The sequence below is a fragment of the Cavia porcellus genome, unplaced genomic scaffold (genome assembly GCF_034190915.1).
Source record: "Cavia porcellus strain 051 isolate PalLab524CR breed Dunkin Hartley unplaced genomic scaffold, mCavPor4.1 scaffold_8, whole genome shotgun sequence".
NCBI classification, from domain to species: domain Eukaryota; kingdom Metazoa; phylum Chordata; class Mammalia; order Rodentia; family Caviidae; genus Cavia; species Cavia porcellus.
In genome coordinates, this window is record NW_026947491.1 from 48,517,642 (window position 1) to 48,538,740 (window position 21,099).

At 35.8% G+C, this 21,099-nt stretch overlaps 1 protein-coding gene and 1 pseudogene across 1 annotated transcript; both read left to right on the forward strand.

Moving 5' to 3' along the window:
* The first annotated feature begins 3,553 nt into the window (after nucleotides 1-3,553).
* Nucleotides 3,554-4,492, forward strand: LOC100717493 (olfactory receptor 6C70-like). Its single transcript, XM_003476214.1, has one exon. The coding sequence runs from the start codon at nucleotides 3,554-3,556 to the stop codon at nucleotides 4,490-4,492; it is 939 nt and encodes a 312-aa protein (XP_003476262.1).
* A 3,857-nt stretch (nucleotides 4,493-8,349) lies between these two features.
* On the forward strand, nucleotides 8,350-9,559 carry LOC100725233 (little elongation complex subunit 2-like; annotated as a pseudogene).
* Nucleotides 9,560-21,099: the final 11,540 nt, after the last annotated feature.

Consider the following 21,099-nt stretch of genomic DNA (forward strand, 5'->3'; position numbering starts at 1 on the left):
GTGTTTACTCTGAACCATTTTGTTCTGTTTTATTTTGGTTTGTTTTTTTTTTTTGTTTTGTTTTATTCTTTTCAAAATAAAAAAGAACTGTTTCATTTTGTGATCACTAGCTGTGGTCCTGTCTTCAGAGTCTGAAAATCTATCTTCAGTTTCATTTAAGTGGTTTTTCAGGCTTTCAATGGAATTTTTAATTTCCTGGATATCTCTTTGAATTTGTTTCATGCATTTGGATTTTTTCCTGTATTGCTCATTCAAGGTTTCCATCATTTCCCCATGCTCCTGTACTTTTTTAATCTATGTCCTCTCTAGCTATGCTGAGCAACTCCCTTTCTTTCTTTACCTGAGACATTATTTCTGATCTGATTTCCTCTGTAGACTCATGAATTTTTTTCTTTACTTCATTTGCTATCTTTTCAGAAATTTCAGGTGTGTAAATTCCAGTGTCCTCTATTTCAGAGTCTCCTGGATTTCAGATTTCATTGTGCTTTTTTTGTTTTGTCATTTTTCACCTTTTGTTTAATATTCTGGTCTTTTCAATCCCGCTAGTCTCTACTGTCCATCATTTGTGTCTTAGAGTCCTACTGTGTGGCTGATGTTCACCCAGTTTCTAGGTGTTACAGTGTAGGGGAGAGGCCAGTTACCTAAATTCCTCCTGTGAGGCCAGTTGGATGAGTCCTATGTTCTTGCTAGGCTGACTAGCCTGTGAGTATTGATGTCAATCAATCCTTAGTGCCTACTGTTACTGTGACTTCAGACTGGTTCAAATTACCATACACACTTGTCCATGGTGTGAGCCCTGACCAGGACCGTACTGTATCACTTGGGGTCTCACAGGCCCAGCCAGGTTCCTCTGGGTGGGTGGAGGCCTTGCTCATGCTCTTGCCAGCCCACACAGTGTTCTTTGTATGGAAAAAAGGCTTACTCATGCTCTCTCTAGACTGCTAAGGTCATCCAGGTGTGGGGAGTGTTTACCAAGGCTCCTGCCAACCCACTGAGGTCCTCTGCATGGTGGGAGACTCACCATGCTCTCAACATCCTGCCAAGGATCTCTGAGTCTCAAAAGGGGTCAGCAAGGCTCACACCAGCCAACCATGGTACTGTGGGTGGTGGAAGGAGTCACTGATGTTCTCATTGGCTGCTGAGGTCTTCTTGGTGTGGGTGAGGGGTGGCTGAGGCTCCCCTCAGCTACTGAGTTCACCCAGATGAGGAGGAAGGGTGACCAAGGCTTCCCTCAGCTGCTGAGGTCATGTAGGTGAGGGGCAGTGACAGCCAAGGCTCCCCTTGGCTGTTGAGGTTGTTTGAGTGAGGTCACCATTACATTTTTAATTCATTTTCTCTCTCTCTCTCTCTCTCTCTCTCTCTCTCTCTCTCTCTCTCTCTCTCTCTCTGTCTCTCAACAAGGACTCAATCCAGGGCCTCATGTGCACTAAGATAGCACTCTACCACTGAACAATGTTCCAAGTTCATTTTTCATTCTATAATTTGATATGGACTAATTGAATTACTCACATTGGCCCCAATTTTCAATACTCTTATCTCAATCCCCAGAATAATCTCTGGGATTACAGGCATGCAACAACATGCCCAGCTTTAACTTTTTAATTTAAAAACATTTTTACTTTCTCCACTTTCTCATGTCTAGTATATGTACCTCTGAAGTGAGCATACATTCTCTCATTTCTAATATTGTCTTTTTACCACAAATACACATTATTCAATTTACAATTTTACACTAGAATTTGGAGAATGAAAAAAAATTAGATGAATACTAATTCAGGTAATTAATTCTTTAATTTTGAAAATATGTAAGCAGAGTTACTGAAAAACAATGTCCATGTTTAGGAATAATGCTACAAATGCAATTTCCTACAGTATTCCTTCCTGGTGTCTTTTGCTGCATCCTATAAGTGAACTGAAACTCAACCATGTCCCTTTTTGGAACTGAAAATTTAAAACACATTCTGTCCTTATTAAATACTGCAGTTTGATAAATAAGAGGTATATCTTCTTATGAAATTATGATTTTTTTAAAAATTACATAATTTATTTCATAATTAAAATGGAACATATTTCTACTACCCAGAAGCCCAGATTTCTCAGCAGACTTCTGCGATTGGTGACCTGTGGCATACCTATAACTACCTATAACCTGATAAGCACAAACCGGTTGACACTGTTTGTGGACATAGACTGGTCTGTTCACTGGGTATGAAGCAGTCATTAGACATTGATATCCTCTGTGTGCACTTCATTTGAGTTTTGTAACTGAGATCAAAATTTTTTTAGACATAAAAAAACTAAAATGAGAAAACTCATTTTCCCAAGACTATGTAACCAGTAGTAAGCAATAAATAAAAATTCTACAAGATCTCTGAGTCTAATTCTAAACTCCTAACTTATGTTCCATTATTTGATTTCTGATATTAAGTTTAGCTTTGAAAAATTTATCCTTAATCAATAGAAGGGCTGCTCAAAGTTTAATCTTTTAGTGTTAAATTCATTTTATAATTCTGAACAGACTCCCATTCTGGCTACACTTTGCTTTATATTTACTGTTTTCCTCTTTGGTTCTCTAGAAAGCAAGGATTACAAACATAATACCCTCTAGGAATGAAGTTACTCCCTCCAAATCAATACACATTTCATAATTAATAGTTTCTTATAGTTGCACACTAGAATTTGGACAATGAAATAAATTAGGTGACTTCTATTCTGAGTTTCACTCAAGTATATGAATGATCATTGCTATACGAGGCCGTGTAATAAGAAATTACCTTTATTTTCTTTTTACTCTCATAATATTACATGTGGAAAATGTATTTACACTCTAAGTGTAACTGCATAAACATGGTGAGGACATGCAGTGTATATTCTGTTCCCACTTTATTATTTTGATTTTTGTTACATTTAGCAAAATATTGAACTCAAATAGATTCTTATGTATTTTTTTACTTCATAAATGTGGCTGTATGTGCTTAATATTCTTTTTCAACTTTCTTAGAATCAAGCAGTACTTATTTTTGTGATATGAACATATTTTCAGGTATTTATGTCTTCAACAGGAGTTTACAGAGAAGTTACAAAAGGTAAAAGTTGGGTTCTTGGAACTGTCAGTTTCATTTGAAATTTGAAGGTTCAGAATCTAACTGTAGGTTTTAATTCATTATTTTGGCACAATGATCTTTGGATGAAATTAATTTTAAAACTGATAACTTTTAAATCCTGATGCAAGAATGTTATTTAACGTGTTTATCAGTGGGACACATTTTAATTGCTTACAAATAACTGATCATTTGAACTGAAAGGGTGAAGATAATCAGCTGGTATAGGATTTGCAATCAGTTTTCAAAAGCTAATTCCCTTCCACAGAACTTTTAAACTTTAGTGAAGTTTCTGTTATAGAATTATATATCATAACTTTTACATTTTTGGAGAATTGTATCTTAAGTGGGTATGATGGAAGTGTGTATCTTTTCTTAGATATACACCTACTCATGTGGTTTGGCTTTATGCATTTTTATTTCTAGAATTTCACTGAAATGACAAAGGAGAAATGAAGAACCATACAAGAGAGATACAGTTTATCCTTCTGGGATTGACAGATAATTCTCAGCTACAAATTGTAATTTTCTTATTTCTACTTCTAAATTACATATTAAGTGTGATAGGGAACTTCACCATCATTGCCCTCACCCTGCTGGATTCCCATCTCAAGACCCCAATGTATTTCTTCCTCCGTAATTTCTCCTTACTTGAAATTTCATTCACAACTGCTTGCATTCCCAGATTCCTCACTGTCATGATAACCAGGGAAAAGACAATTTCCTATAATGGTTGTATATCTCAGTTGTTTTTTTACATATTCTTGGGAGCTACAGAGTTTTTTCTTTTGGCTGCCATGTCCTATGACCGCTATGTTGCCATCTGCAAACCTTTGCATTATACATCCATCATGAGCAACAAAGTTTGCCATCAGCTTGTCCTGAGTTCATGGGTAACTGGATTCCTGGTTATTTTCCCTCCACTGACATTAGTGCTCAACTTGGATTTCTGTGCTTCAAATGTTATTGATCATTTCATTTGTGATGCTTCTCCTGTCCTACAACTTTCTTGCACAGACACACAATTATTAGAATCCATTGCTTTCTTCTTAGCTGTGGTGATAATCATTGTCACATTATTATTAGTAATTCTTTCGTACTCTCACATCATCAAGACAATTCTAAAATTCCCTTCAGCTCAGCAAAAGAAAAAGGCTTTTTCCACATGTTCTTCCCACATGATTGTTGTCTCTATTACTTATGGTAGCTGCATATTTATCTACATAAAGCCATCAGCAAAGGAAAGAATTACTGTAAGCAAAGGAATAGCTGTGCTCAACACTTCAGTTGCCCCTTTGTTGAACCCATTCATTTATACTCTGAGGAATCAGCAAGTTAAGCAAGCCTGCAAAGCGGTATTTAGAAAGATATTTTCTGATTCAGAGAAGTAACACTATTTATTGAAATAATTTACATAAAAGCATAAAAAGAACTTTGACTGAAAACTGATTTGTCTCTTCCAGTTTAAGAACTGATAATTGTATTCAAATGTGCACTTTAGCTTGCCCAATATTAGAAATAATTTGTTCTGTCTATTTTGATTTAACTTTTTGCTTTTCAGTGTGAAAATTTTCTTTTTTAGATATTTGGAATTCAAAATGGATTTTCTATAACTGTGTTACACTAAAATGAATGAGAAGTTTTGGTATTATTATAGAACAAAAATTACTGAAAAGCTGGATAAAAGCATATACTTTTTTTTAAAAGCTGTACTCTTAAAAATCTTAGATGATTATATTTTTGTCATTTTTAAAAAAAAAAACAGACCCAAAGATCAATGAAACCGATTAGAAGATGCAGAAACAATTCCAGACGCACTAAACTGTCTTATTTTTGACAAAGGTGCTAAACACATTCACTGGAAGAAATCCTCTTTTATAAATAGTACTGGAAAAACTGGCTGTGCACATACTGAAGACTAAAGTTGGCTCTATATCTTTCACCATGCACTAAACTAAATTTGGAATGGATCAAAGATCTAAATATTAAAACAGAAACATTAAATGTGCTAGAAAATAGAATAGGTAAAAGCCTTCAAGACATTGGTGTAGGCAAAGTCTTTATGAACAAAACTCTGATTGCACAAGAACTGTCATGGTGAATCAACAGCAGAGATCTCATCTTACTGAAAAATTTTTGCACAGCAAGAGAAACCACCAACAGAGTGAAGAGACAACACAAAATGTGGGAGAAAATGTCTTCCAGCTGTTCCTCAGACAAAGACCAGTACTATCAAGATTCCCACATGATTACTATCAAGAACATATAAAGAACTAAAAAAAAATCAGTCCTCCCAAATTTAAAAACTCAATCCAAAAATGGGCATCTGAGATGAATTCATATTTCTTAGATAAAAAAAGCAAATAAATATATGAAAAAAGTGTTCAACATCACTAATCATTCAAGAAACCCAAATTAAAACAACACTGAGATTCTACCTCACCCAGAAAGAATGTCTAGTATCAAGAAATCAACCAATAATAAATGCTGGAGGGGGTGTGAGAGAAAAAGAATGCTTCTCTACTGTTGATGGGAGTGTATTCACACAACTGCTATGTAAATCAATGTGGAGGTTTCTCAAAAAACTAGGATTGGAGGTTCCATTTGACCCAGCTATTCCTCTTTTGAGTATCATACCAGATGAATTAAAAACATCATATTACAGCAATATATGTGCACCTATGTTCATAGCAGCACAATTTGTAATAGCTAGACCTTGAAAACAACAAAAATGCCCATCAACTGAGGAATGGATAAAAAAAGATATGGTACTTTGTATACAATGAAGTACTACTTGGCCATAAAGAAGGACAAAATTGAGACTTTCATAGGTAAATGGATACAACTTGAGACAATACTCATAAATGAAATAAATCAGACATGCATGTGTAAACATCATATCATCTCACTTGTATGAGAAGCTGCAACTGTGTGTGGGTGTGTGTGTGTGTGTGTGTGTGTGTGTGTGTGTAAAGACTGTTATACTACTGATTCCTCTGGTTCATTGAAGAAAAAGATTTGTGCTGGTACTGTTCAAACTATTGAATGCAGATGTGTTGTGCTCTGGGTGACTAATTTGGGAATGACATTGTACATTTTGTGTACCTTTGTTCTCCTGATTATTGCATTTTTGTCTTTGTTAATGTGTTTTTGATGTTCTAAGAGCTTACTCTTTAAAGTAATGTGAAGAATTATTTTATGAAATTATTTTTCACAATGTTTATTGTCACTACTGTAAGAAAGCATAATCTGCTTTGGAAAAACTCATACATATTTATTTGCATCATAATATAAGGATTTCTGTTGGAAATTTTAAAAATTGCAGTAAGAATGAAATATGATTTAATAAACAGCTCATTACATATACAAACTTTTTCAAGAATATACAACTAAGTACATATCTCTTAAATATTTCAATTAATGTATTACACAATTAGAGATATATGCTGAATTATATTACTTTTCACATAATCATCAGTTTTTAATTCTATCCATGATTTTCACTGAATATCAGTGTTTAAAAATGTACACAGCTTTAAAGATAAGCTATATTTTATTTTGTCCAGTGTAGAAGAATATAATTCTCACTCTTATTTTTACTCCAAATTTTGAGTCTTAAAACTCATCAGAGGGTGAACCTTGGGGTGGAGTGTATGGCCTGGGTCCACTGCCAGGCAGGCACCACTGCCCATCTAAATGTGTTACATTTAGATGCTTGAGGGATCCTGCCTTCACTGCCTCAACATAATTATGTGCTAGAGTGAAGCAGAAATCTAGGAAAATGAGTTCCTGCATATGCATGAGTGAACCAAAGCTAAACTGGAATGTTTCCCCAAAAAGACCTGAAAACATTTTTCTTTCAAAAAAAAACCATACCATTCTGGTTTGACTATTATCTTCTTTTGAAGTCCTGTAATGTCTCCAATGTTTTGGTTTTATTGGTTTTGTTCTTTACTGTTTTGTTCAATTTTATTATAACTGATGATATAGGCTATTCTTTTTAAGATAGCAAGAGGCATTATGGTAACCATTGTTGATCACCTTGTATTCTGTTTTTACATCATGTACTATGTCCATCCTTTTGATTTGACTGTTTTGTTATGTCACATTTGGTTTTATTCTCTTAAAAAATGTAATAAGAACTGTGGGAGTAATAAAACTCAAAATGTATAATTGTCATTTTAAAAAGAGAGGAGAAAAAAGTGCTCTAAAGGATATAATGCATGTATATTTAAGCGTATAAGATAGATAACCATATTACTGATTTTTTGTTGGATCATTGAACAGAACTGCTTGCAGTCTCACTGTTTGAAAGTCCATTTTATATGCTTTAATTTTGTAACTTGAACAACTATTTCTAAGATGACAATATGTAATCTATTAACTAGTGATTTTCTACTGTTTATTTTTTTGAAATTCTGTATTACTTGTACCTTTTTTCTTTTTTTTTTTTTTCTCCTTAAATAAAATTTTTAAAAACTATAAAGAATAGTCCCCGGATCCAAGTTTAAAAGAACTATATATTTTATCTAATAGAAACAGCAGAGGAGTTATGTGAACTTTGGTTAAACATACAAAGGTTGGTGCAAATTCCAAAACTGTTGCAATACGGCTGTGAAGATAGTGGGATTCATTATGACGCCCATTCTGGTTGACTATTATCTACTTTTGAAGACCTATAATGTCTTCAATGTTTTGGTTTTGTTGGTTTTGTTCAAATTTTATTATAACTAATGATATAGGCAATTCTATTAGAGATAGTGGGAGGCATTATGGTAACCATTGTTGATCACCTTGTATTATGCTTTTACATTATCTATTACGTCCACCCTTTTGATTTGACTGACTGTTCTGTTATGTCACATTTGGTTCTACTCTTTTCCAAAAAAGTAATAAGAACTGTGGGAGCAACAAAACCCAAAATGTGTAATTGTCATTGTACAAAAGAGAGGAAAAGAAAGTGCTCTAAACGATATAACTGCATGTATATTTAAGTGTATAAGATAGATAATGATATTACTGAGTTTTGTTGGATCACTGAACAGAACTATTTGCAGTCTCACTGTTGGAATGTCCACTTTATAAGCTTTAATTTTGTAACTTGAACAATTATTTCTAAGATGACAAAATGTAATCCATTAACTAGTGATTTCCTACTGTTTATTTTTTTCTGTAAATCTGTATAACTTGTACCCTTTCTCTGCTTTTTTTTCTTTTTTTTCTCCTTAAATAAAATTTTTTAAAAACTGTTGCAATAAATGAAAATGAATACCTGCAATATTTTGATATGAGGAAACACACAAATGAAGTTACCAAATTCTTAAATTTTCACTAAATTCTGTAAAGAAATGTGCACAAGATTATAATATGTTGTCTTATGATCCTCATTTTCTCACAGAGCAAATTTTTAAGAGCTCACATCAAACAAGTAAAAAAGTATCTAGAATATACTCTTCATGAAGTCAACAACTTAATGGGGCTCTTTCATTCAGAATATAGACAGTATTAAAATTGGAGAAAACCCTTCTTGCATTGGGTAATGTAAAATTTGTGAAAACTGCATTCTCCTCAATGCCTGCAGTAGTGAAGCTCTAAGAAAGTTCTATGTCTCCCATCAAAAGCCCAGAAAACATAGCTGAAACTATGAACTATGACGTTAGTAAAGATCCAAATGTAGAGAAGCTTGCTTCAAGGTATCATCCTCAGATAGCTCTGACAAGCCAGTCATTACTTACCTTATTAAATAGTCATGGACCAGACTACAAGGAACAGTAGGAAAATTCCAGTTTGTGTTCAAGTTATACCTGTTGCAGGTTCTAAAACAATTAAAGTAATTTATATTAATCCCCTGCTTCCTCAGGAGAAAATACAATGAGACTGAAAAATCAAATTTTCTGTGAAGTCCATTAAAATATATTATATCCAAAAACACATCTGTTCCAACTTCTGCAGTGTTTATGGACAGATCTGAAGAGTACACATCTGAAATGGACACATCCATTGACACTACTGAGTACTAAAAAAATTAAGACACTTGAAAATTTGGATCTGAATTTTGATGGTCACAGAACTTGAAGCTTTTGGTACAGCTTCTACAAAACCATCCAGGTCACTTGGCCCAGCAAGTAATCATTCAATACCTGCCATAACAAATACACTCTTGGGCCCCAAAGCAGGTACTGTCTCTGTGGCAACAACAGTAGCAGACACCTCTGAGAATTCTAGAAGTTTGTCTCAGATTCTGATGGAACAGTTGCAGAAAGAGAAACAGTTGATCATCAGTATAGAAAGTGGCCCCTGAAGAGTGCAAAAATAAAGATCAGAGACTTGGACTATATGGTGAAAATGTATCCAATTCTATGCAAGACAATGACCTAAAGACATTTGAGGCCTTACAGTTGGAAAGTTCCAAGGAAATTCAAAATGCTGATGAAGAGAAAGGTCAACACCTCCTGTGAATAACCCATGCTGGGACAGGGAGGACCCAACAAGAAGCCAACTAACCAGTCTTTCTAAAAGCTTCACAAGCTGTGTGGGGTCCAGAAAGAGAAAAGTCAGGTAGCGCCTCCTGTGAGCCTACCCACCTATTGCCTGAAAATCACACTGCTCCTCTTCCCCGCTTCCCCACCCAAGTAACTGGTGGGTTCAGAGCATAGGCTGAATTGATAGTAACTAATGTATTGTTGGGTTGATTATGTAGGCCTGGGGCCAGAGGTCTGAGCATCTCTTGAGAGGATGACAGTATGCTATATAGCAAATATGGGGGATTTCCTTCTGTCTTGTCTTTGAAATCCAATACTGTTCTCACCGTTTTTGCTTTGTTCTGATTAATTGTTCTGCTTTATTCAATCTTCTGTTTTAATTGCTTTTATTGCTTTGTTTTTGGCTTGATTTAGCTATGCCTGATGGAATGGATGACTATTGTGAAAATAACAGGATATACTATGTTAGCTACTGTTGTTTTCCTAGTATCCTGCTTTGAAATTCTGTACGTTTTGCTGCTTTCTTTTGATTAGCTTTGTTCTGTTTTGTTTTGTTGGATTTTACTATCCTTAAATTTTTTTAAATGCTGATGACAATGATATTGCTACCAATGTGATATGTGCTAATGACAAAAGACTAAATGTTCTAGAGGACAGAGACAATTCAAAGTAAAAACCTGTTTCATCAGAAACATTTGGAACTGAAAAAAGTAATTCCTTACAGTTGTGATATGGATGAGGACTGTTTAATCACTGATACAGAGGAAAAAAACAATAGTGATTCAAAACCAGATGTTTTGAGTTTTAATTTAAGTTCTAGACTAGCAAGTCCAAATTCCTCTCAGAAAGATTTCTATAGGAAACCAGGCTGGTAATATTCATAATCTGGAAGAATTGCATGTTTAAAAAAAAAACAATCAAATGAATATATACAAAATTTGATCCAGATGGACAAATTCTTAAAATGCAGAGTGAACGATTAGAGCAAATTTCCAGAAAAGACACTGAATTATTCTTAATGAATTTAGTAAATTCTAAACAGCCACCTTCTGCTTCTTTGCATGCCACTAGTTGGCCAAAATCCAGTTGGCCTTGTGCATTTCAGAAGCCAAAAAGACATAAATATTTACAAAGTACTTCCACTATTTTTATGTTTCCTTTTTTTTTTAGCTTTTTCTCCCTCATTCTTTGTTGTAACTTGCTTTATAATCATTATGTAGTTTTTAACATTTCATTTTCTAGTGATCAGTGTTTCAACTTGCAGAATATCCTCTCTATGAACCCAGAGTTGTTTATAATCTGTCCAACATGTATAGTGACTGTAGTTAGTTTGCCAAACTAATGAAAAGGAAATCATCATCAAAATTTACTTGTGCTGCATGTTGGATTGCCTTTTATACTTTTTAAATTTGCCTTGATTGGGAATAAAATTTCTTTTTAAACAACAACAAAGAATCTCATAGACACCACAATCTATAATCATCCTGATGTACATGTGATTATGCCATTAAACCAAGTGATTTATAACATGGTGATAATCAATGTATTAACACAAGATTATCTTCCATATGTGCCAGTGACATTTGTGGTTGTGTAAAACTATAGATATCTAGCATTTCCATAGTCATTATTATTCAAAATGTTTGTCTATTGATTTTAATGACAATGGGAATAGCAAAGATAAAAGAATCAAAATTTATTGGTAGATTATTGATGAACCCTGATCTTCACAGTAAATTTTAAGAAAATAAGGAGTATTAGATGTTCATAAAGTTTAAAAGACAATTTTTTATATTTCAAGAAAATGGCATTACTTCCAAAAAGCAGAGTTTGTTTCCTTCCAATTTAGGCAGACATGAGTGATGACTCCAACCAGGACAGTATGGCAGAAAAGATGATCAGGAGTTTAGAAACACTGTGTTTAGAAACACTTATCTGTGGAAACCAAATGTCATGTTGAGGAAAAGCTCAAACTGGTTCTAAAGAGAGGCCACATGGAAAGCTGCATATGGAAAAATCTTGAGTCCCTAAACTGACCTACAGACCAGACATGTGAGTGAAAGTAGCCAAAGATTCTAGCACTTAAGCTTTCAAAGAAAACTTGAACATTTTCTATTTATTACATTTGAAAAGAAATAGTAGATCAACAAAGAAATGCCATCTTACATTAGACAGACACATTTGTTTTCCTCATAAAATTGTAACTCAAGAAATTAAAATGATAGTTTTTCACTTGTAGATGTTTAAATACTTTCACAAATGAGCTGCAGCACCAGTTTGCTTCACTTTACATCTTCGCAAAATCCACTTTTGCTGATTTGATCAAAATCAGATTTTACCCATGAATTTTATTTGCATATCAAAACAAGGTCTAGTACTTGGCCCAGATCTCTGCCTTAATCTTCTTTAGTATATTGAATAATTAATACATAAAATGACAGTAATTTATCAAAAACAATGATAACATTTTTCAGCATAATCTACAGAAGCAGATTTAAATAGAAGTCAATAACCAGTCATCCTCTGTGTGTGTGTGTGTGTGTGTGTGTGTGTGTGTGTGTGTGTGTCTGTAGGAGTTATCTCATTCTATCTTGACAACAAAATATTTCACTATGTCACTGGAATGCCATTAGGAGTCCCATATGAACAGATAAAAAACTCTAGTCACAGGTTGACACGTTCATACTCAAATTGAGGCGAGAGAAGAAGGGTTTGTGTTTCTGTTTGTTTGCCAAACAAACTCAGAGTGGACCTGAACTACTCTAGAGATTTCAGAGAGTGACTTCAGAGCCAGAATAACCATATGCAGGATGATTACTCCTGAATCTGAAAAAAAGAAGTGAAATCACTCTCTACATGCTACTGCCCTTTAGCAAGTAGATAAGTCCATTCTAGAGAGAATCAAGATGCTCCTGTCAGTGGTACAGAAAGGATCCTAGGCACACCATGATCTGCTAAGGTAGCCAGCTGCACAGCTCCCTACATGATTCTTCTAACAGACACACTCACTGCCTCTCTTGGAAAGAGCACATGGAGTGCAAGCACTTGACCCTTGCATTTGTTTCAGTAAGTTGTGCTTTTTCAGTACCTGTAGGATGGAGCTGTCAGTCACCTATCTTCTTCATAACATCAAGAAATAGACAGGCAACAACCATAAAGGTTATGGCAAACCAAGGAGAACCACTTTATGTGAGCTGAAATACATACCAAGAGCTCAAAAATGACCAAAGAATCCCATTATAAAATAAGCAAATTATAAAATAAAATATAATAGATCCCCACATAACAAGATGGTTGATCCAAGTCCAAAAATGAGTTTCCAAAGCCATCTTTACTGTGACTGTAATAACCATTACTGTGAAAAACCAAAGGGCCAGATGTTCAAGTTCCAAACATTTAGCCATTTCTAAGCAGAGCTATATTCTTCCCCATCAGAAAATAGGATCAAAAAACAAAGGCTTGACTAAAACACAAGATAGCCCAATAAAAAAATATTTTAATGCTTAAGAGACAACTTTTGTTAATATCCCAATAGAGAATAGGCTTGTTCTGTAATACATGAAGGTCTCCATGCTGCTGCAAAAGACTATATATCAGAATAGGTAAGGAACTTGTTATGGTTTGTATTTGGATGGTCCCCCTAAACCTCATGTAATACAGATGGGGCCAGATCTAACATTTATGATTGGTTTGTTCTCTAGCTCTGGGAATGGCAGTGTGAGTGCTGCACCCACCCAGGGGTGAAGCCAACATATAGTGTAAGGGTGAGAAGAAGGTGTGTCCTTCCTCTTTTTCTCTGTTTGCTCTTGCTATTTGTGGTGGCCATGAATGGCTGCCTTACCAGACCATCCTGCCTTTGAGCCAGCTGAGTAAGGTTTGAAACTTCCAAACTGTAAAAAATAAACCTTACCTTGCTTTACTTTGGGTGTCAGGTATTTTGTCTCAGCAAAAAGAGAAAAGCAACTAAGACAGAAGTAAAACAAATATTATACAAAGTCAGATGTATGCTGTCATACAGTGTTTGTTGAGAAAACAAACAGTAAAACATATAAAAACTGTGGTGTGACAGGGCACACATTCTTATAAAAAGATACTGCACAAGGGTAGCTATTCCGATGTAATAAAAATGAACATGAACAAAAAGGAGTTTGGAGAGAAATTTAAATCTAGCTATGGAGCGCAGGTCCAGGAGACAGTAGCCAGCCCCACCCCTGTGCACACAACAGCTGCCATCTGGGATCTTCCCACGAGTAACCAGCTCAGTTCTGGGAGGCAATGGCCAGCCCTACCCCTGTTCAGACACCAGCCACCATCATGGATGCTTCCCGCCACAATAGTCAGTGTGACAAAAGCAGCAGCCAGCCCTACACCAGCACACTTAGTGGCCACCTTTGGATACTGGTAGCCATCACTGGCCAGGAGAACCAAACATCATGATTCAGAGAAATTGTAGCCAATGTGGGAAGTGCCTGGGACCCCACTACCCACTTGTCTGGAAGAAACCAGGAACATGACAAGAGTAAGAAGCAAAAGGTAATCTCTGGCCTCCAATCCATGCAGAGCGAGCCCAGGAGACGTAAACATGGAAGAGGTCAGGAGTCACACACCTGAAGTTTCTGAAGTGATGGCAACTGAAGTAAAGAAACTTTATGAGGCTATAAAAGAAATTAGAACAGAAATACTGTATCAGGTAAAAGAAGTAATGAAAAACATAATAAAAGAATTGCCAAGCATCTCTAAAGAAGACACAGATAAAAAAATAGAGGTGCTAAGAACAATGAGGGAAACCTTGAATGAACAATATAAGAAAGATTTAGAATGCATGAAACAGATTCAAAGAGATATTCAGGAAATCAAAAACTCCATTGAAAGCTGTCAAAACCACTTGAAAGAAACTGAAGATAGACTTTCAGACCTTGAAGAAGGTTTGCAGCTAGTAACCATGAAAGGAAAGATCTCTTAAACAAAACAAGGAATCAGGAAATAACAACTCAACAACTTCAAGATAATGCAAGGAAAAATAACTTAAGAATAATAAATGTCGGAACCGGAAGGACATGGCAGATAGATAGCAGCAGCCTCTGAGGCTCTCTGAGAAACCGCACTTGAAGTCTATAATGGTGCCGGGCAGGAAGTTCCAGGCAAGGGGGGATATTCTTTGCCGACCCAGGAATGAACTAAATTAAGAGAAACCATCTGGAAACACCATCCCGGTGTTACAGCAGGAACAGATAAGGTCTCAGCACAGAAGCCGGACCTGCGCCACTGGAAACTGCACTTTGAATTACCTGCAGCCTCTGTTGTGTCCCGGTCGGCACAGCAGGGAGAGAGGCATGGGAAAGCTCAGAGAGTGGAAAGTGTTGAAAGGAGTTCGGAGCAGGACTGGCCAGGTGCCCTGCATGAACCCACAGTGAGTGAGCCAACCATGACCCTTCCATAGAGAAGGAGGCTTCAGCGGAGGACATACTCAGACTGGGCAGACTATCCGGAGTGAGAAGCTGCAGTGACTTCAGTCACATATCCCGCTCTCAAGCAGGATTAGTGGGGAGTGCCTGGCCTGTGAGACTCTGCTGGCTGTGACCCAATCGGCTAGCTCAACCCAGGTCCCAGCACCTAGAGGTGCACTCTAGCAGTGAAGCCTGCAGTAGGTTGACCTGGAGGGGCAGGCCCAGCATAGGCTGCCCAGGTCTGTGTCTCCCTGGTGCAGCTGCGGTGGGCACCTAGCCAGTGCAATTCAACAGACAGTGGCGAACAGGGAAGGCAGTTGGGCCTCCTATACATGCTTAAATATAAGGAACAAAGAATATGGGAAGAGGGAGCAACAAGAAAGGGTCCTCGACCTCCAATCCTGAGAAACATGCAATAGTAGACATGGCACCAATAAACATAAAGCGCTATCTCCAGAACCTCATAGACAAGTTCAGGAATGAAGTTATTAATGACCTGAAGCAAGACATAAGCAGAATAGTTAGAGAAATGCTAAGCACCACCCAAGAAAAAACAGATGGTGGAATGGAAGAACAGAAAAAAAGGGGAGAATTGTTTGATGGAGAAGATAGAGAAAACATAGAATACATAAAGCAGGTTCAAAGAGATTACCAGGAAACTAAAAATTCTATCAAAAACTTGCATAACTGCTTGAAAGAAACTAAGGACAGGTTATCTGAACTGGAGGGCAGGATTGTAATATGGGAGCATGAAAGGAATACAAACAATACAAAAACTAGAAGATGATAAGAGGATCTATAACTTAAGAATTAAAAACATAAGAGAAGAAGTGGAGACACAAACAAATGGACTACAAAAGCTATTCACAGAAATAATCCAAGAGAATTTCCCTAATTTGGCAAATGGTAAAGATACTCAGATATATGAGGCATACAGGACTCCAGCTACCTACAACCCAAACAGAGCTACACCCAGGCATATAATAATCAAAATCCCAGAAATCCAATATAAAAACAGAATATTAAAAGCCGTCAGAGACAAGAAGCAGATCGCTTACAAGGGAACACCCATCAGAATTACAGCAGACTTCTCGGCACAAACCATCAAATCACGAAGAGTGTGGGGGGAAATAATTCAAGCTTTGAAAGATAATAACCTCCAGCTAAGATCGATGTATCCTGCACAACTGTCCCTAGAAATTGATGGAAAAACAAGGTGCTTCCAGGATAAAGAGGAACTAGAGGAATTTGCAACCACCAATTCAACTCTACAGAGAATACTGCAGGATAGTCTAAAAAAGGAAAATACCAAGATGCCAGAAATAGTGGCAGAGAGGCCACAATGAATGGAGCAGAAAACGAAATGGAAAAGACAAACTGACAACAAACGACAGAAAAAGAGCTCAACAGAAATGAGGCAGAGAAGATCGGATGGTAGGAACAGCAATTTTGGAGAAAACAAGACATCATAATAGCTAGTGCTGATTTAGTATCACCTTGTTTAGAAGTCCCATCAAATGTGTATTTTTCTGTCTCCATTGGACTTAAAAGGTTGTATCTTATTGGATTTTATTATATATGATAATATAAGCAAAAATTTTTATAGACAAGGAGTTCATATAGAAACCATTGTTCATTTTCTGTCAATTGGCTCTATATATCCTGTAATAATATCATCCTCTTGAATGGTTTTATAGTGTCTTGATATGTTTGGTGCCACAGTATAAGAAGTTATACTCAAAGATTTCAAGGAAAGAGACACTATGGTAACTATTTCTATGTCAGGATATCTTGTGGTGAAACACTATTTTGCTTAAAGGGTTATAATTTGACCTGTGCTGTTCTGTTGTTATGCCTTCTTTCATCTCAATCCCCTTTTTTTTAATTATTTACTTTTTTCTTTTTATTTTTTTAATTAAGGAAAAATAAATTTAAAAATAGCAGGATACATTATAATAACCTACTTTGATTTCCTATTAACTTGATTTGAAATCCTGTATTGCCCTCACTGTCTTGTTTTGACCGATTTTCCTCTATTCTGCTTTGCTTGATAGTACCAAGTTCAAAAGTATAGGCATAACTGTGAAGACAATAAGAATCAATATGATGCCCATTCCGGTTAACTATTATTTTCTTTTAAAATCCTGTAATATCTCCAATGCTTTGGTTTTATTCTTTACTGTTTAGTTCAATTTTATTATAACTGTCAATTCTTCTTAAAATAGCAAGAGGCAGTATGGTAACCATTGTTGATAACCTTATATTTTGTTTTTACATTATCTATTATGTCTATCCTTTTGATTTGACTGACTCTGTTCTGATATGTTGCATTTTGTTTTACTCTCTTCAAAAAAAAGTAATAAGAACTGTGGGAGTAATAAAACCCAAAATGTGTAATTGTCGTTGTACAAAAGAAAAGAAAAGAAAGTGCTCTAAAGGTTATAACAGCATATATGTTTAAGTGTGTAAGATAGATAACCATATTACTGAGTGTTCTTTGGATCACTGAACAAAACTGTTTGCACTCTCACTGTTTGAAAGTCCACTTTATATGCTTCAAATTTGTAACTTGAACAACTATTTCTAAGATGAGAATACGTAATCTATTAACTAGAGATTTCTTACTGTTTATTTTTTAAATTTTGTATTACTTGTACCATTTTTCTGGGTTTTTTTTTCTTATTCTCCTTAAATAAAAAAAGAGAGAGACAAAAAAAAGAATAATAAATGTCGAGGCTCAGGATTTAGCTCAGCAGCATAAGCACCTGCCTTTCAAGCAGACACTATGATCATGAGTTCGATCCCTGGTACCAATTAAAAAATAATAATAAATGTCAGTGAAAAAGCAGAGGTCAACACAAATGACATGAAAAGTCTATTTACAGAAGTAATAGTAGAAACATCCCAAGCATGGGAAAAGGACATGACATACAGATAAGTGAAGCATATAGAACTCCAGCTAGCCATATCCAAAATAAATCTATACCCAGACATATAATAAACATCCCAGAAGTTCAATACAAGATCAGAATATTAAAAGCTGTTAGAGAAAGAAACAGATCACCTGTAATGGAAAACCCATCAGAATCATGACAAATGTCTCAACACAAACCATCAAGTTGAGAAGAGCTTGGAGTGAAGTATTTTAAGGCCTGAAAGAAAACAACTTCCAACCCAGACTGATGTACCCTGAAAAACTATCTTTCAAAATTAATGGAGAAACAAGATACTTCCATGACAAACAACTGAAGAATTCATGACCACCAAACCAACCATACTAAAGGACATTCTAGAGATAAAAAATGACCACAGTTTCAGGAACAGCCACAGAAGGGGAATCACCAAGGAGGGCAGACAATTGAATGGAGGGAAAAAGTAGGCACCCAGTGACAGGAAAACAGCATACAAGCCAGTGCATGTTGGCCACAGCCATTGGTGTAGATGGCCTCAATTCACTAATGAAAAGAAGCACAGGCACAGTGGATCATGAGATAGGACCCACCAATATGCTTTACAAAGGAAACACACTTAACTCAAAAGTAAATCCATAGACTGAAAGTCAGAGGAAGGGAAACAATGCTCTATGTGACAGGGAACCAGAAAAAGTAGGGATAGCTTGCTCACCAACTGCAGAATGGATAAGAAAGATACAACATTTTTATACGATGGGAAGTTACTCAGCTATACAGAAAGATAACCTCAAAGCTCTTGTAGGTAAAGCTCTTGTAGGTAAATGGATACGAAATTGAGATCATGCTTATGGGTGAAATGGTTCAGAGTCACATGGGTGAACGTTGTGTTGTCTCCCTAGTATAAAAATCTAAAGGAGTTTGTGGGATCCAAAATGCACAGTAGCATTTTTTGGTGGGGGAGTTGTTTTGGGTTTTCTTTTTTTTTTTTTTTTTTTTTTTTTTTTGGTATTTTTTGGTTTGGTTTGGTTTGGTTGTTTGTACCAGGGACAGAACTCACCTTGTGCTTGACAGGCAGGCACTTGTGCCAGTGAGCTAAATCCCTTGCCCTCACAATAGATATTGTGAAAGTGAAAGGGGAGGAAATACCTAAAAAGGAAAGGCAGTGGCCTCTGTTAATCTGGTATCGTGTTTTAAACCCTATGTTGTTTTCATTGTTCTGTTTAGTTTGCTTTTATTCTTTTTGTTTTGCTTGAGTTTATTATATTTTATGGCATGGACAGGTATTTTGAAGATAACAAAATATATTATGATAGCCATTTTTGATTTCTTATGATCTTTTTTGAAGCTTTTATAGCTTTCATTGGTTTGTTTCGATTGATTTTATTCTATTTTGTTTTGTTTGATTTTATTATGCCTGATGGTATAAGCAGCTACTTTGAAGAGAACAAGAGATATTGTGGTAGCCATTGTTGTTATCTTGTTTTAAAGTCCTTCATTGCTTTCATTGTTTTGTTTTGATTGATTTTATTCTGTTTTGTTTTTGTTTGATTTTATTATGTCTGATGGTATGGGCAGTCATTTGGAAGATAACAAGAAGCATTATGGTAGCCATTATTGATTTCCTTTTATCTTGGTTTGAAGTCCTGTATTACATTTATTGTTTTGTTCTGATTGACTCTATTCTGTTTTATTTCACTTGGTTTTATTCTCTTCAAAATAAAAAAATTAAAAATAAATAAATCTAGCAGCTGCATAGCTACCACTTCTTTCAGTCTTGCTTCCTTCCTTACCCATGATTCCTATGCCAGCATGTGCTTTTTTGATCATGCTTACATCATTAGCACCATTACCAACAGTCAATGTTATAGGTTTCTTTGATGAGATTTTTATAAGTCTAATTATTTTTTTCTTTCTGAAGTGGTGCCATACAGGCTAGTATAATACAGGTTAACAATTTCTGCAAACTTCCATAAATAGTTTTTCATGCTCCCTTGGTGCAAGAGATAAGCTAGTACCATCCACTACCAGCCCTTGCTGAATAACATGATCATTTTTAAGTAAAGTTGCCTCAACTCTCCAACATTTTCATTGTCTGACTTCTGGTTAATAAGTTTGAGGATGTTCATAGTTCTAAGGAAATGTCTACATGATAAACTCACACTAACAGAAGTTTTGTGTTTATCTCCACCAAGTACCCATTCTTTGATATCATCCATTTCAATGATTCAATACTCTCTTTAACTTTATCTTGCAGTTTGTCTTCTACTGCTATAACCCCAAGTAATAACAGGTCTTTCTCTATGAACTGGATGACCTCAGCCAGTTTCTCTTCCCACTGCAGCAAGGCAGTCCTGGCTTCAAAAGGCGTCTATTTCTCCATACCCTTTGGGTATAAAAGATCGATAAGCAATACACAGAGTTCTTAACCATTTCAAAGCAAATTCATCCATGTGAATTCTGGTTTTCTCTATTTCCCCACCTATACATTTAGGGAGAATTAATTATTCTGCTCCTTTAGCAAATAAGGGCTTCTCTCCTGAACATTCTTGAACACTTACACTCATTCTCATATGATCTGAATCAAATTCCAGAACATGAAGTAGTTTATATTATTCCAGTTTTCCAAGTATTTTAATTTCCATAATGTCTTCAGACTTGTCCATAAATACAATGCCAATTCCTGTGGCAGCTGCCACAAAAGCTTTTTCATCTAGGGAAGATGCTATTACTCCAACTGGGAGGACTCCATGCTGGACTGCCAAGGACCATCACTAATGCTGTCACTTTGAACGTTGCTGATCTGCACAGTATGGTAGAGACTGATTGCTTTGAAGAAGAGATCATGTCCTTAAATTAGTTCAGCTTCATTTTCAGGACTGGTTCTAAAAGAAGAACTGTTTGTAAGATAGACCAAGTTGCTAAGGGGGGATAAACTACTAAGGTAAGAAAAGTTTCCTTCTGAAGAATAAGGAGTTGTTCCTTCAGATATGTCTCCCATTGATTTTGGGGGGATTTTATGCCATTAATTGAACATTCCTAGAAGTGTATCTCATTTTCTGCCAGTGTTCCAGTTGTGTCTGTAAACACATAGTTCACCTGTCCAAGTTCTTCATTCAGGTCAGAAGTTTTGAGCTTTCTGATCTGATTCCTCATGATA

What these genes read in the sequence shown, in the direction of transcription:
- LOC100717493 (XM_003476214.1), top strand. Translation starts at nt 3,554, where the DNA reads ATGAAGAACCATACAAGAGAGATACAGTTTATCCTTCTGGGATTGACA.